Here is a 17,905-nt window from a genome sequence, read left to right as displayed (position 1 = left end):
TCTAGGGGACTCATTCCTCTAGGTCACACTGCAGTCATTCACAGAGAAGGTGCAGCGAGGTAAATCTAGCCATGTATCAATCAGAGGCCAGGCTAACCTCCTTGTTCCAATAAGAACAATAACTTAGGTGCACCATTTCTTATTGGAACCCTCCGTGAAGTCCTGCATGAAATACTCCTTGATGTAAAGCCACCCCCTTTGTTGATTTTAGCTCCCTGAAGCCGACCCTGTAAGCCGTGTCGTCAGTCGCCCCTCCCTCCGTCAGAGCAACGGCAGACAATCGTTCTGCGCCTTTTTTCTGTGCGGACGCCATACCAAGGCAAGCATGGAGGCCGCTCAGCTCACTTTGGCAATTAGGAGCACATTAAACACCACGCGCATTATCCAGCAGTATATGCAGCACCAGAACCTGGCAAAGCGATACCGGGCGAGGAGGCGACGTCAGCGCGGTCACATGAGTGATCAGGACATGGACACAGATTTCTCTGAAAGCATGGGCCCTGCCAATGCATGCATCATGGTGCTAATGGGGCAGGTTCATGCTGTGGAATGCCGATTCTGGGCTCGGGAAACAAGCACAGACTGGTGGGACCGCATAGTGTTGCAGGTCTGGGACGATTCCCAGTGGCTGCGAAACTTTCGCATGCGTAAGGGCACTTTCATGGAACTTTGTGACTTGCTTTCCCCTGCCCTGAAGCGCATGAATACCAAGATGAGAGCAGCCCTCACAGTTGAGAAGCGAGTGGCGATAGCCCTGTGGAAGCTTGCAACGCCAGACAGCTACCGGTCAGTTGGGAATCAATTTGGAGTGGGCAAATCTACTGTGGGGGCTGCTGTGATGCAAGTAGCCCACACAATCAAAGATCTGCTGATATCAAGGGTAGTGACCCTGGGAAATGTGCAGGTCATAGTGGATGGCTTTGCTGCAATGGGATTCCCTAACTGTGGTGGGGCCATAGACGGAACCCATATCCCTATCTTGGCACCGGAGCACCAAGCCGGCGAGTACATAAACCGCAAGGGGTACTTTTCAATAGTGCTGCAAGCTCTGGTGGATCACAAGGGACGTTTCACCAACATCAACGTGGGATGGCCGGGAAAGGTACATGACGCTCGCATCTTCAGGAACTCTGGTCTGTTTCAAAAGCTGCAAGAAGGGACTTTATTCCCAGACCAGAAAATAACTGTTGGTGATGTTGAAATGCCTATATGTATCCTTGGGGACCCAGCCTACCCCTTAATGCCATGGCTCATGAAGCCGTACACAGGCAGCCTGGACAGCAGTCAGGAGCTGTTCAACTACAGGCTGAGCAAGTGCAGAATGGTGGTAGAATGTGCATTTGGACGTTTAAAGGCGCGCTGGCGCAGTTTACTGACTCGCTTAGACCTCAGCAAAACCAATATTCCCACTGTTATTACTGCTTGCTGTGTGCTCCACAATATCTGTGAGAGTAAGGGGGAGACGTTTATGGCGGGGTGGGAGGTTGAGGCAAATCGCCTGGCTGCTGGTTACGCGCAGCCAGACACCAGGGCGGTTAGAAGAGCACAGGAGGGCGCGGCGCACATCAGAGAGGCTTTGAAAACCAGTTTCATGACTGGCCAGGCTACGGTGTGAAAGTTCTGTTTGTTTCTCCTTGATGAAACCCCCCGCCCCTTGGTTCACTCTACTTCCCTGTAAGCTAACCACCCTCTCTTCCTCCCTTCGATCATCGCTTGCAGAGGCAATAAAGTCATTGTTGCTTCACATTCATGCATCCTGTATTCATTCATCACACAAATAGGGGGATGACTACCAGGGTAGCCCAGGAGGGGTGGTGGAGGAGGGAAGGAAAATGCCACACAGCACTTTAAAAGTTTACAACTTTAAAATTTATTGAATGACAGCCTTCTTTTTTTTGGGCAATCCTCTGTGGCAGAGTGGCTGGTTGGCCGGTGGCCCCCCCACCCCGTTCTTGGGCGTCTGGGTGTGGAGGCTATGGAACTTGGGGAGGAGGGCGGTTGGTTACACAGGGGCTGTAGTGGCAGTCTGTGCTCCAGCTGCCTTTGCTGCAGCTCAACCATACACTGGAGCATACTGGTTTGATCCTCCAGCAGCCTCAGCATTGAATCCTGCCTCCTCTCATCACGCTGCCGCCACCTTTCAGCTTCAGCCCTCTCTTCAGCCCGCCACTTACTCTCTTCAGCCCGCCACCTCTCCTCCCGGTCATTTTGTGCTTTCCTGCACTCTGACATTATTTGCCTCCACGCATTCGTCTGTGCTCTGTCAGTGTGGGAGGACAGCATGAGCTCGGAGAACATTTCATCTCGAGTGCGTTTTTTTTTCTTTCTAATCTTCACTAGCCTCTGGGAAGGAGAAGATCCTGTGATCATTGAAACACATGCAGCTGGTGGAGAAAAGAAAAGGGACAGCGGTATTTAAAAAGACACATTTTATAAAACACTGGCTACACTCTTTCAGGGTAAACCTTGCTGTTAACATTACATACATAGCACATGTGCTTTTGTTACAAGGTCGCATTTTGCCTCCCCCTACCGCGTGGCTACCCCCTCAACCCTTCCCCCTCCCTGTGGCTAACAGCGGGGAACATTTCTGTTCAGCCGCAGGCAAACAGCCCAGCAGGAACGGGCTCCTCTGAGTGTCCCCTGAAGAAAAGCACCCTATTTCAACCAGGTGACCATGGATTATATCTCACTCTCCTGAGGATAACACAGAGAGATAAAGAACGGATGTTGTTTGAACGCCAGCAAACATACACTGCAATGCTTTGTTGTACAATGATACCCGAGTACGTGTTACTGGCCCGGAGTGGTAAAGTGTCCTACCATGAAGGACCCAATAAGTCTGCCCTCCCCAGAAACCTTTTGCAAAGGCTTTGGGAGTATATCCAGGAGAGCCGCGAATGCCAGGGCAAATTAATCCTTCCACATGCTTGCTTTTAAACCGTGTATAGTATTTTAAAAGGTACACTCACCGGAGGTCCCTTCTCCGCCTGCTGGGTCCAAGAGGCAGCCTTGGGTGGGTTCGGGGGGTACTGGCTCCAGGTCCAGGGTGAGAAACAGTTCCTGGCTGTCGGGAAAACCGGTTTCTCCGCCTGCTTGCTGTGAGCTATCTACAACCTCATCATCATCATCATCATCATCATCTTCATCCCCAAAACCTGCTTCCGTATTGCCTCCATCTCCAAGGAGTCAAACAACACGGCTGGGGTAGTGGTGGCTGAACCCCCTAAAATGGCATGCAGCTCATCATAGAAGCGGCATGTTTGGGGCTCTGACCCGGAGCGGCCATTCACCTCTCTGGTTTTCTGGTAGGCTTGCCTTATCTCCTTCAGTTTCACGCGGCACTGCTTCGGGTCCCTGTTATGGCCTCTGTCCTTCATGCCCTGGGAGATTTTGACAAAGGTTTTGGCATTTCGAAAACTGGAACGGAGTTCTGATAGCACGGATTCCTCTCCCCATACAGCGATCAGATCCCGTACCTCCCGTTCGGTCCATGCTGGAGCTCTTTTGCGATTCTGGGACTCCATCATGGTCACCTCTGCTGATGAGCTCTGCATGGTCACCTGCAGCTTGCCACGCTGGCCAAACAGGAAATGAGATTCAAAAGTTCGTGGTTCTTTTCCTGTCTACCTGGCCAGTGCATCTGAGTTGAGAGTGCTGTCCAGAGCGGTCAAAATGGAGCACTCTGGGATAGCTCCCGGAGGCCAATACCGTCGAATTGTGTCCACAGTACCCCAAATTCGACCTGGCAAGGCCGATTTAAGCGCTAATCCACTTGTCAGGGGTGGAGTAAGGAAATCGATTTTAAGAGCCCTTTAAGTCGAAATAAAGGGCTTCATCGTGTGGACGGGTGCAGGTTTACATCGATTTAATGCTGCTAAATTCGACCTAAAGTCCTAGTGTAGACCAGGGCTAAGGTGCCACAAGGACTCCTAGTTGTTTTTGCTGATACAGACTAACACGGCTACCCCTCTGAAATTAGTTATGTATGTTTCCAGTAGTCTGACACCTTGTATCCAAGAAAAGTTTAGACTAGAATTTCAACATCTTATGCTATTTAATGGATAGCGCGAGTATAGAATGAGGGAGGTATTTGTATTATTATTTTTCTGTTTGTATGAATATAGAGTATACAAGAGGTTCCAAATTAACAATCCTGGAGACCTCCAGAAGGGGCTTAGCATAGGCCGTAATAATGAAAGTTTCTTCAAACTTACCATCCTGATTTGCCTCAACCCCTGAACTGGAAGGATCACTATAGGATGACAGGGTAATTTGGTTGCCATGAACCACTCAGTTCTCAGCCTCTCTACTAAGGCTACCATTCTAAGGGTGTAATTTTGTGTGTGTGTGTGTGTGTGTGTGTGAGAGAGTGAGAGAGGAGGTCATATTTCAATTGGAAAATTAACAAAGGAGTTATTTGCTCATGATGACTTGTACCAGCTCTTTTTAGAGCCTACTTAGATAATGGATCATTTTTAGATAGGAACTACTGGATTTACTCACCTTCTAACTATACAAAATGAGTAACAGTGATACAGTTCTTCTCAAACACTTTATGCCAAGTTACATCTAGAGCAAGATGATGCTAATTTTATAAATTCCAGGAATTGGTTTTTATTACAGAAACATGATTAGACTAATTCTTATGACACCCACAGCCTCCCTATGGTATTACCTCCAAACAGACCTTTAATCATATTTTTAAAGCTAGTATTTTCAATTCATCAATACTTATAACCAAAATTGAAGTCCTGGGATAAACAGATTTGTGGCTTCATGTCATTACTGATCAGGAGATGCAGGCCAATGAGCCACAGGGATGGATTTAAAACAGCAGGCCCCACTTCATTAACTTTAACAGGGGTGAAGGAGGCTATCCATATCCCCCTTCAAAATACAGGCATTTTATTGTGTCCAATGCAGAGTTAAATGGACCCAGGCCTTTTAAATCTGGATTGGAACCCTTCAGACCAACCCTTTAAACTCAGCCACTTCTGAATCTTTTTGCCCCTTCCCCCTCAACGGGAATGAGACCTCAGCGTGTGAAAACTAAGGTTTCCCGTTCTCCCTACAAGGTAATACGAACACCAGCTGTACCGTGGGTCTCCATTCACGTTTACCCTGAGAGCTGGGCTTTTTAAACTTCTATCCACACTGGCCACAAGCTGAGATGAATTAAACATTTCCATGGTAAATGACTTTTTGTTTCAGTTTTCACCAAAAAGTTTAGTAGCAACTGGACATCTAACTTAATGAATGCCAGTGAATGTCAGGTAGGATCAGATGCTAAAATAGGGAAAGAACAGGTTAAAAATTACTTATATAAGTTAGATGTCTTCAAGTCATCAGGGCCTGATGAAATACATCCTAGAATACTCAAGGAGCTGACTGAGGAGATATCTGAACCATTAGTGATTATCTTTGAAAAGTCATGGAAGATGAGTGAGATTCCAGAGGACTGGAAAAGGGCAAATATAGTGCCAATCTATAAGAAGGGGAATAAAGACAACCCAGGGAAATACAGACCAGTGAGCTTAACTTCAGTACCTAGAAAGATAATGGAGCAAATAATTAAGCAATCAGTTTTTAGACACCTAGAAGATAATAAGGTGATAAGTAATAGTTAGCACTGATTTGTCAAGAACAAATTGTGTCAAACCAACCTAATAGCTTTCTTTGATATAGTAACAAGTCTTGTGGATGGGGGGAAGTGGTGGATGTGGTATATCTTGACTTTAGTATAGAGAGTACGCTTATAAAGTTTGCGGACAATACCAAGCAGGGAGGGATTTCTAGTGCTTTGGAGGATAGGATTAAAATTCAAAATTATCGGGACAAACTGGAGAAATGGTCTGAAGTAAATAGGATGAAATTCAATAAGGACAAATGTAAAGTACTCTACTTAGGATGGAACAATCAGCTGCACTCATACAAAATGGGAAATGATTGCCTAGGAAAGTGTACTGCAGAAAGGGATCTGGGGGTCATAGTAGACGACAAGCTAAATGAGAATCAACAGTGTAACACTGTTGCAGAAAAGGCAAATATTCTGGAATGTATTAGCAGAAATGTTGTAAGCAAGACAAGAAGTAATTCTTCCATTCTACTCCATGCTGATTAGGCCTCAGCTGGAGTATTGTGTCCAGTTCTAGGCACCACATTTCAGGAAAGATGTAGACAAATTGGAGAAAGTCCAGAGAAAAGCAACAAAAATGATTAAAGGTCTAGAAAACTTGACCTATGAGGGAAGACTGAAAAAAATTGTGTTTGTTTAGTCTGGAAAAGAGAAGACAGAGAGACATGATAACAGTTTTAAAGTACATAAAAGATTGTTACAAGAAGCAGGGACAAAAATTGTTCTCCTTAACCTCTGAGGATAGGACAAGAAGCAACTGACTTAAATTGCAGCAAGAGCGATTTAGGTTGGATGTTAGGAAAAACTTCCTGTCAGGGTGGTTAAGGTGGAATAAATTGCCTAGGGAGGTTATGGAATCTCCATCATTGGAGATTTTTAAGAGCAGGTTACCAAACACCTGTCAGGGATGGTCTAGATAATACTTAGTCCTTCCATGAGTGCATGGGTCTGGACTAGAAGTCATCTCAAGATCCCTTCCAGTCCTACAATTTTAAGATTTTACTTCCTAATATTAAATTTCTATCTATTCCTTTTAACCTAAAAATTGGGCCTCCAGGATGTGGTGAGGAAAGCAAAATCGTCCCCTAGACATCCTGTCCATTTGGCCCAGAGGCAAAAATTCCTTCCTGATCCCTAAACAGGTGATCTGTTCAGACCCATAGCATCCTGAAAATGGAGTCTGGCAATACCTCAAATATAGGACAGGAAGGGCATAGTAACAATAGCATTAAGATAACTGCTGGACATGCAGGAAGGCTTTAAATACAAAGGAGACTGGGAATGAGTGGTCAGAAAGTCAACTGTCTCATCTGCCACCAGCACATTCCTTATATGTATTCTGAGCCAGGAAGAGAAGAAATGTTGAAGTGAGACTAAGCATGTGGGCTCCTCCTTCCTATAGGACCCAACGGGTTGGCCCCCTGCTGGTCTGACCTGTGCCCACTGAGACTAGGGGGCCCTCCAGACATTTGCAGTTGTCTTTGTACTTCACATTGCTATAATTCATCATCTGCAAAGAGCTGCTATACATGGAACATAATATTTATTTCAGATAATCAAATCACTGTATGGAAAGCATCTGATGAAGTGAGCTGTAGCTCACGAAAGCTTATGCTCAAATAAATTGGTTAGTCTCTAAGGTGCCACAAATACTCCTTTTCAAATCACTGTAGTGTATACCAGGGGTGAAAGTAAGGCGGTACGGGCCGGTACAGCGTACCGGTAAAAAGGGGCTGGCTGTACTGGGCTCTACCGCCTTACTTTAAAGCGCTGCCGTGGCAAAGGACCACAAAGGACCCTGCTTAAAGCACTGCTGCAGCAGCGCTTTATTGTCGCTTCCCCTTTTGCCCCCCCCAAGGCTGCCAACTGGGGGGGCATAAAAGCTATTTGTAAGTAATGTGGGTTTAAAAAAAAAAGGGGGGAAGATTCAGAAGACTGCCAACTGGGGAGTTGCAAAAGGAGTATGCAAAAGCTTTTATGGATTAAATTGTGCCTACCTCTGCACAAGTGCATATATATATTTGAGAACACAAGGAGACTCCCTCATTTGCATGAGTGTGGGCCGTGCAAAATTCTGGTCTTTGTGCTCCTGCTAAGCAACAGCTGGGGGAGTCTAAAAAACACAGTGGCACCAGACTCAAAGCAGGAAGAGGACTATCATCCCTCCCCTCTTACTCCACAGCAGCAGGGTATACTGGAACTACTCAGATCCATACTCCCCAAGTGTTCTCAGAGTCACTAAGCTTGTCTAGGACACAGTGTTTCTGGGAGAATGTGCTTCATACATCTTGCAGCCCATCATACATCCACCAATGTGAACAACAGTTTGGAACCAGAACCTTGCCGTAAAATAAAAACAAAACAACTCAATTAAAATAAAAAAGTTGGGAAACACAAGCATTAAGATTCCTACGTCTCTTCAACTACATTGCACTTGTTTAGTAATTTGTATTCCTGCTTTTCTTGTTCAATATGCCAGAGTTTAAGGCCAGAAGGGAATATCAGATCATCTTATATGTCTTAATAAGTTTTTATTTATGATGTTAATTTACAGACTCGCTTGCAAATTAACCAAGTAGCAGTCCCCGTGCCTGTCATTCCTGAAAGAGAGAATGTGCACTGTGAGGTCAAATATTAAGATTTTTAGCAGATGCCTACTAAGCATGCACAAATATTTTTTCACTTTATTATTGTCCAACCAATTTGTTTCAAATAGGATTCTAAAATACTTAATTTTTTAAAGCAAAGACATTCACTTAAAACAAATCCTCTTCTTGTAAGCTTAGTCCTAAAATGAGAGCAAACCAGTGTCAAAAGAAAATGGAAAACCTCATACAACATGGCTTTTATGTAACAAATGGAATCTCAGCCAATTGTCTTTAAAGAATATATGTCAAAATTTCTGCTTTTAACTATGCTATTCTGTGGATCATAAAGCATCTTTTAGCAAGGACTATACAAATAGAAACTAACAATGTATTTTTGCAAGCTGGTTGTTCTTTTCTCAGATATGAAAAATCACAATATGAAATAGATAGCGCACTAGAATCCATTCTGCAAGTAACATTTCATGAAGTAAATGTTTATCAGTTTGTCTATAGTCTCCATTTTCTTCACTATTTTTAAAAACAAAGATTCATCTAAAATATTTTAGTATTTTGAACCCATTTAATAGGATAATAGGCTATGCTAGATGGATAGATCATTTAAAATTCTTCGCACAGCCCCTCCAAAGCAATATCCTTCCTTTCATATCATTCTACTTGATAGTTTAGTACCATCAACTAGTGCTCACAAATACTACTTTATTGCTTGAGTTGCTTTTTGATTGGCTGTTACATTAAGATTCCAATTGACTATGTCTTCTAAGATAATAAGAATCTGCAGATCAGTAACTCTCTTCAGAGGACCATTTGCTGTATTGTACAAGTCAGGCAGATATTTCCTGAAAATATCTTATAAAGTTTAGTTATAGTTTTATGGCTACATAATTGCTTCAGAAAATAAGGCTGTGGAATGTACACACAAAAACTATATAGCCTCAAAAATCTATTAAAGTTGGAGAAACTCATCAAAAACAACACTATGAATTATCATATGGGATCACCATAATGGCCACCATGCACTTTTAATACAGTTCTGTTGTTCTTTAACGCTACCACCCAGAAGAGGATTTATCATGATTGGGTGAAGTTTCACAACAAGTGAAGGTTTGTGTATATTGCAATACAGCAGTATCCGTAGACACAGGGAAGTACTGATGTCATTGTACAAGGCACTGGTAAGACCTTATTTGGACTGTGTGCAATTCTAGTCACCCATATTCAAGACTGATGAATTCAAACTGGAACAGATCCAGAGAAGAGCTACTTGATCAAGGGAATGGAGAGCTTATCTTGTGAGGAGACTAAAAGAACTTAGCTTGTTTAGCCAAGCAAAACAAAGGCTGAGAGGGGATATGCTTACCCTCTACAAATATATCAGGGACAGTGAAGAGCTATTTAAGCTAAAGAAGAATATTGACACAAGAACAAATGCGCATAAACTGGCCATGAAATTGGGCTGGGACTTAGAAGGTTTCCAATCACCAGAGGAGTGAGGTTCTGGAATAGCTTCCCAATGGGAACTGTGGGGGAAAATAACCTAACTAATTTTAAGGTAGAGCTTGATAAATTTATGAGTGGGATTGTATGAAGGTCGTCTGAAGTGGTGAAGTATGGGTTTGGTGGCCTTGGGAGCTTTCAGTTAATATTTTATAGTTCCTAAAATCTGATGCTTCAGGACTTCAACCGGTCAACTATATGGATAAGGAAGGGGATTCCCCCCCTCCGATGTATTATGTTTTTGTCTCCTTCTTCTGAAGGATCAGATAGAGCCATGGCTGGAGATGGGCCACTGCTGTGAGGTGGTAGCGAGAATTTAATTTTTTTTCTTGAAAACTCAAAATTTTTTGCCTGAAAAATCAAAGTGAAATATTTAGTTTCACATCAGATTGACTCAAACTGAAATATTTGGGTTTGTTGAACCAAATGAAAATGCAGAAAACCAGTAGAGCCCTTGAGTATCTAAACTCCTGCAATACTGCATGGGTTTGAAGAGTGGGGCCCAGTTTCCTTGTTGATACTGAGGGTATAATGCAGCTCTGGTGAGTCCATTCTAGTCGAAGTAGATGGTACTGATGAGGGTGCCTTGGGGGGGTGCCAAGGATCTATAAGAGGCATGGTGTCTTCCCAGTACCAAGGTCATCTTAGTGACCAACTTAGATGTAGACTGTATAGAAGTAGTTGTGGGAACTGTCCTCTTAGAGAAGGAATTATTCGATACTGTAGTGTCCTGCTTGTGTGGCACCGAAGGATTCAGTATTGTGGCATGCTTGCTGCCTTTTTTCTCTGTTGAGCACAGAGCCCAGGCACAGGATCAGTACCGAGAGTGTCTGGAACCTTAGATGTACTCACTGTGGGATGTGAGGTTTCCACTGCAGTCTTGTTCCATGGGGACCAGTCTTTTTGAGGTGGACTCTTTCTGTGGAGAGTGACTCTGTTTGCTAGAGGCCTTGTCCATGGATTTACTTTGGGTAGACCCAGGTGAACATGCTGAAGTTGGCGGGGCACAGTGTTCACTCAGCGATCAACATCCGGAGGTGTCTCCTGGCCTGGATCTGAGGCCATTTGGAGGGAATGCTGCATCATTAAGAGTCACAGTTTTAGCTCCTAATTTTTTCTTGCCCTGCCCTTAATAGCAGAGCAGATATAGAACTTTTGTGGGATATGAGACTCTCCCAAGCAGCGGATACATCAGGAATGCCTGTTGCTGACTGGGATGGTCTCCTGGCAAGAGACACACCACTTGGAGCCTGAAGAGCCTGGCATACCCAGGGGAAATAGAATCTAACAGGAGAAGGTTCCCCTCCCGAAAAAGTAAATAAAAAGTAAAGAAAATTAAAGAAAAAATCAAACTAAAGAAGGGTAACTACGGTAAGCGACTTCAAAAAGTAAGGGACACTAATGGTCCATCTCAGGCTGAAGTGGTTAAGGAGAATCCGGGGGCAGTTCACCTGAGCAGCCCTATATAGCCTTGGAGCAGGGCTCAACGAAGAGTACGGCACATGGCCAGACTGAATGGGCACTAATACCAAAAATCTCTAATTAAAGGTGCAAAGGGTGTGGGCACACCTGAAGTGGAGCACCCATAGGGACAATACCTGAAGAAGAACTAGGAATGTTTTTGCCATCCTTTAATGAAAAAAGTTTCAATATATTAAACCAACATAGTTAAAAATAATACATTCTGGCTGACAATCTGCATGGCAAGTTTGAGTCTGCTGCAATTTTAAATAGTTAAATATTATACCCTAAATATGGGACATTTATCATAATGCTGTTTAAATATATATACTCTGCCAGTTGTTCCACAGTAATATATACATTTATAGTATTATCTCACTTGCAATGTTAGATTTGTTAACCTGAGTTTGTGCTGACTGTATTATTATTCACAAGCAAGAGTGAGAAAGAGCCATGATTGGATAAACAACTGACCCAAGTGAGTATAATTAAATCTAAAGAAATATTATGTTGTGGTATATTTGATTTATAGCACACCTTGCCCCCCAAAGAAGATAAAGCTGCTCAGGTTGGTGACTTTTGCTAATCTTTCCTCCCCCCCATGAAATACACAACTGTTTGCTAAAGAAAGAAGAGTTACTTATCTGCAGCCTTAATTCTCTGAAAATAAGTAGTAATATGGTTATATATTCCTTGGTCACATGTCCTCTGGCACTTAATGAAGAAGTTGATTCATAGCTCAATAAAGTCTTTTTGCCTCAATGCACATCAAGAAGCAAATACACTCACTTCACTGCATAACTGTTAGTTTCTTTTTGACTTGGGTCCTGACCTAACCAATACAGTGACCTAACTTTAATGATGTAATCCAGGGATAATATTTTCGAAGACCTCAGTTAGGAATTAATTCTCAAAAGGAAGAGTTATAAATAGGTCCACATTTCTGGAGACTCACATAGCACAACAGATATACTGGACAACAAAAAGTATTCCATTAACAACTACAGGAGGTGCCTATTAGTGGACTCCAGTCCTTCAGCTTTATTTCCACGTTTCTGTGTAAGAGATGGAGATACCCACACAACAAAAAGATGAGTAAAACATATCGCCAGATGTAATTACCTTCCAAGCGGTTTTCAGAAAAGATGGAAAAAATAGTTTGTTTTTGTTTTTGTTTTTTTTTTTGCCAGAGATAGCATTCAGATTTTAAGCACACAAGACCAAAAATGTTTGTTGGCAACAAAACACAACGAAAACGCCAATCATTAAAAATATCTTAACACTATCTTAACAACATATATCTTAATAACCCTAACTTTCATGTCCAATACTTGCTTCTCAGTCATTCAAGCACAAAAGATAAGACATCCAGACACCAACTAGACAAGATGGGAAGAATAAGGCTGTCCAGTGTGAAATAAAGTAACAGACAATGTAGCATTCAATCTCCTTCAAAACTTATGCTGAGCCAAAATGGCTTTAAAGAAGAGTAAGCAAACTCTATATTTAAGATTTACCAATGTATTCAAGTGTGATTGATCTGAGGTGGGCTACAACTCAGACAGCTTTGATAAACCTCTCAAGTTTTAAACTTGATAGAGGACAACAATTAGAGATGCAAGTTGTCAGTCAATAAGAAATTATCCCCTTAGGGCACAGTCTGATTTTAATATAGTATGTTAGTATAAAATTAAATGAAAAAGTGTCTGACCTCATCATGGAGTTCTGAATGCTTCTAGCAGAAAATAAGAGTTCTTTTTAGATTCAGGTCATGAAGCTTGCTTTGCAGTGATGAAGATGGGAAATGAAAAACACCAGCAGAATGATTTACTAGTTAAGATGAATTCCGACTATGTATTAGGAAGGAATTTTGAATTTGCATGAAATATTACTTCATCTCATTAAAAATGTAGGCTAACATGTTCAAATTTAATTTGTCTAAAGTTAGGCACCTACATCCATATTTAAGCATGTAGGAAAACAGAAACTGCCATACTGTATCAGACCAGTGGTCCACCTAGTCCAGGATCCTGTCTAAGAGTGTTTCAGAGGAAGGTGCAAGAAATCCCACAGTGGACTACTATGGAATAACCTGCCCATAGAAGGTTTCTTCCTCTATCCATTAGTGATTGACTTGTACGCTTTAGCATGAAGATTTATATAGATCATAAAAAACTATTTTTAAATTCTATCTATTGAAACGCTGGATGTTCTCAACCATACTAGTATCTATGTCCTTTTTAAAATTTTACTAAGCTCTTCATCACGAGGCAATGAGTTCCACAGGTTAATTATGTATTATCATAGAATCATAGGACTGGAAGGGACCTCGAGAGATCATCTAGTCCAGTCCCTGCACTCATGGCAGGACTAAGTATTATCTAGACCAATGGTTCTCAAACTTTTTTTTCGCGGACCACTTGAAAATTGCTGAGGGTCTCGGCGGACCGCTTAATGATCTTTCCAAATGTTGTTTGTACCATTAGCTAAGTATTGTAAAGCGCTTTGGATAAAAGTGCTAAAAAAACCCCACACCAATAATAATTAACTTTTTTTGTTCTACAAATAAAAGCACACAACTCATATTTTAATATGAGTAGTCTCACCTTTCTAATGAGATGGATGTGCCCTCTCTCCCCCGCCGCAGAAGCCCCCGAGCTGGGGCTGGGAATGTGGGCTGTTTCTCCCTGGCAGCTGCAGCCCTGGAGCTGGGGAAAGTTGCCTCTTTCTCTGGCCACCGCAGCCCTGCACGTCCCAACTTTCCCCCACCCCACCTCACTGCCCCCTCCTGTTGGGTCGCCCTCAAAGTTATGTAAGTATGATAGAATTATAATTATGTAGTAGTAGAAATAAAGATAGACAAAAGAGTATATAGGTATTGTAAAAAGGTATGAACATCAGTTCCATGCTGTTGAATTTCACTCTGTAACAAATGCAAGGCCAAAGTGCTAATTATTTCAGGCCGGTACAAGACAAAAAGTCTGTGCTGGAAAGTGATAAGAACTTTGAGGAAACAATGCTGTTCTTTAAAACAACACCTTGATGCTCTTCCCCCTTGTCATGCCTATGTAAATCTTGGTATCCAAAGAGGGAAAAACAGAGAGCGGAATAAAACTTGTTAAATGAATCAAGAGTCATAGATTGCGTTGTTAAGTAAAAGAATGAATGATGAGTGCATGGAACTGAGAGCCTGAAGCAGGGAAATAATTGGTTAGTAAATGGTGCCAGCCTAATCCTAAGAATTTCCAACTTGGTATCGATGGGCTGAAGAATATGCAAAGTGGAGACAACCAGATGACCCCCAGAGGGTGAACCAGAATCCACCCAAAACGCATCAAGGAAGAACAAGAAGATAACACCTAGCCATCATGGAGCCGTCATGGATGTACCACCTGCTGATTGAGCTGATTGATGGTCATCTCAATTGTAAATTCAGCATGATGAAGCAACTTCCATTCAACTTGTATTGAACCAGAGACCTATAAAAATTGGGTCCAGGGACTGTTCTTTGAGTCTGGTTCTATGACCACCCTGCAGGAGCATCGGATGCGCATCTGACAACAACTCGGCTCCACTCTCGTAACCAGGCCACCTGGCCAGTGACGTGGCACGAGCAACATCTAGGCTGGTAACTATAACAACCTTTATGTAGAACCTGTGTGTGAATGTCTGTGTGTGTGAATGGATCTATATAGAAATTGCATATAGGAATATTTTGTTGTATTTACAATAAATGTGACAATTTGCCTTGTCCCTCTTACAAGATCCTGTTGGTATCATTTTTATTAGTGTAACACTCCCACCTACCCTCTATTCCCCCCAAGGCCACACCTCACCTTACATGTGTGTCTTCTCCAGGGTCCAGGCACCTAATTAGTGGAGCCACGCCTGCGTGGCTCCATTAATTAGGTGGGAGGCCCTTCATCCTCTCATGTGCAGCCACCCAGGTACACCCCTTAGAGAGAAATATCCACGGACCACCTGAACGAGGCTCGCAGACCACAGTTTGAGAACCTCTGATCTAGACTATTCCTGAGAGGTGTTTGTCTAACCTGGTCTTAAAAATCTCCAGTGATGGAGATTCCACAACCTCCATAGGCAATTTATTCCAGTGTTTACCCACCGTGACAGGAAGTTTTTCCTAATGTCCAACACAGACCTCCCACTGCTTCTTGTCCTATCCTTAGAGGTTAAGAAGAACGATTCTTCTCCCTCCTTCTTGTAACAATTACAAGGAGAACAATTTTTGTCCCTGCTTCTTGTAACAATCTTTTATGTACTTTAAAACTGTTATCATGTCTCTCTGTCTTCTCTTTTCCAGACTAAACAAACACAATTTTTTTCAGTCTTCCCTCATAGGTCATGTTTTCTAGACCTTTTATCATTTTTGTTGCTCCTCTCTGGACTTTCTCCAATTTGTCCACATCTTTCCTGAAATGTGGCACTCAGAACTGGACACAATACTCTATTTGAGGTCTAATCAGCGTGGAGTAGAGCGGAAGAATTACTTCTCGTGTCTTGCTTACAACACTCCTGCTATTATCTCCCAGAATGACGTTCGCTTTTTTTGCAATAGTGTGACACTGTTGACTCATATTTAGTTTGTGGTCCACTATGACCCCCAGATCCCTTTCTGCAGTACTCCTTCCTAGGCAGTCATTTCCCATTTTGTATGTGTGCAACTGATTGTTCCTTCCTAAATGGAGTACTTTGCATTTGTCCTTATTGAATTTCATCCTACTTACTTCAGACCATCTCTCCAGTTTGTCCAGATCATTTTGAATTTTAATCCTTTTCTCCAAAGCACTTGCAACCCCTCCCAGCTTGGTATCGTCCACAAACTTTATACGTGTAAGAAAGTATTTATTTTTATCAGCTTTAAATTTGTCATCTTAGTTTTGTGTGTCTCCTTCCTCTCATACTCAATTAAAGGGTAAATAGAAGTACCCAATTTACCTTCTTTATAACTTCCTAGCATTTGGTTATACCCATATCACATCCTCTCCTCTAAACAGTCCCTATTTAACCAATTTTTTTCATGCAGATGTTTTTGACACTCATCTCTGGACCCCTTCTATTTCTCTTATATCTTTTCTGAGTTAGGGTAACCAAAACTGAATACAGTATTCCAGATGAGGGCATACCACTTATTTGTATAATGGCATAACAACACTTGTCATAATAATGGCCCATTCCTTATACGTCCTAATATTTTGTTTAATTTCAACTGCTACACAGTTTTTCAATGATGTGTCCATAATGACACCTATGTCTTTTTCCTGATTGGTTACAGTTAATTTGGAACCTGGTAATGTGACTTAAATGAGAGATACAAGTACATGGCCCCTCAGAAAAATCAGACCCCTTATTTAGGTGGCTAGATATGGATTTACATGGTTAACTTTAGGCATTCAATTTTGCAAATTTGACCTTAGCAGACAGTACATGAATCACCAGTACTAAAAAACTCAACGATCCTACAACATGCATTGAACAATACCAGAAAAAAATCTACATTGTGTTTGTTAAATGAATTATCATACATGTAAAAGGGAATCAAAATGATTTTATTTAGTGAGTAGCATGTGCATTGTATTCCACAAAAATAAAGATTCTGACTGAAAGTTTCTAGCCCATCACTACCCCCGATCTTTTACAGCTTCAGTTCATGAAAGACTGAAATTATACCTAACAAACTTTTCATGACGCTGCCCAGTGCTCAGATTCTGACAGAAAGTGAAAGCTATTCAAACTCTGTTTGCATAGGACAAATGAAAGGAAGTAATTACAGTGGTCACAATAAATATGTAAGATGAAAACTGAATGGAAAACATACTGTATTTGTGCCTTGTATACTGGAAGAACTGTTCAGGAACAAACGGACCCATTTAATCTTTTAGTAGATTTTTTGTAACCTCCTGTATGTTGCTGATGATTATGTGCAGAAAGATCATAATTACATGTACAGTATTAAGAAATAAATACTGGTCCTACCTGAACCATTTTTCAGATACCCATTTGCATCTACAGTTGTGTACATGATATAAGGTCCAGGCTGATTCACACCAAAGGGCTGCAACACAAAGATGAAATTAAGCATCCAAACTTTGATTCAATTTTTTTCAAGTTTAGGAATTAGCACAGCTAAAATAACAAAATAAAACTAAAGGCGAATTTCTGTGGCTTCATGGTTAAGATCACACCTTAGATGTGGATATCTCTTCAAATGTTTTACTATATCAGAGTAGAATTCATTTTCAAAATATGATAATCATTTTGCTATCTGCAAGTAATGATACTCCTTTCAGTTAATTCCTAAACACACTTTTCTAAAAACTTTATTGTAAAAATACTTTTATTATACATGATCAAAAATGATAATGTATAAAAGTGTTCACTCTATCAAGTGCTCATTCAATCATAGTACCTTTAGTTGTGGTTGATTTGATTAAATGCAGTCAAATGAAACAATGAATCCAGTCAGTTTCATGTAAAAGCCAAGTCTGGAACATTCTGCATCATTTTCAGATGCTTTTAGTCAATGATGCCGAAAACAGTATTTCCGGTACTGATGCTGTTTCATCAACTACTGCAAGTGTAAAGGGGATGACTGACTGCAACCTGACAGTTTGATGGAACTGTAGAAACTAGTGACAGAACTTAAATGAGCTGATTATCTAGGGTTTAAAGTCACAGACTGTAC

At 41.7% G+C, this 17,905-nt stretch overlaps 1 protein-coding gene across 1 annotated transcript in view; it reads right to left on the bottom strand.

Moving 5' to 3' along the window:
- The window catches only part of ITFG1 (integrin alpha FG-GAP repeat containing 1), a 208,258-nt gene that overhangs the window by 41,525 nt on the left and 148,828 nt on the right, over window positions 1-17,905 (bottom strand). The window contains exon 14 of the mRNA XM_074968663.1: window positions 17,197-17,275. Within this exon, the coding sequence (XP_074824764.1) occupies window positions 17,197-17,275 (79 nt within the window). The remainder of the gene's footprint in view (window positions 1-17,196; window positions 17,276-17,905) is intronic.

The sequence above is a fragment of the Natator depressus genome, chromosome 12, assembly GCF_965152275.1.
Source record: "Natator depressus isolate rNatDep1 chromosome 12, rNatDep2.hap1, whole genome shotgun sequence".
NCBI lineage: Eukaryota > Metazoa > Chordata > Testudines > Cheloniidae > Natator > Natator depressus.
Note: the sequence above shows the minus strand (reverse complement) of the source record. Positions and strands in the feature narration are given on the sequence as shown.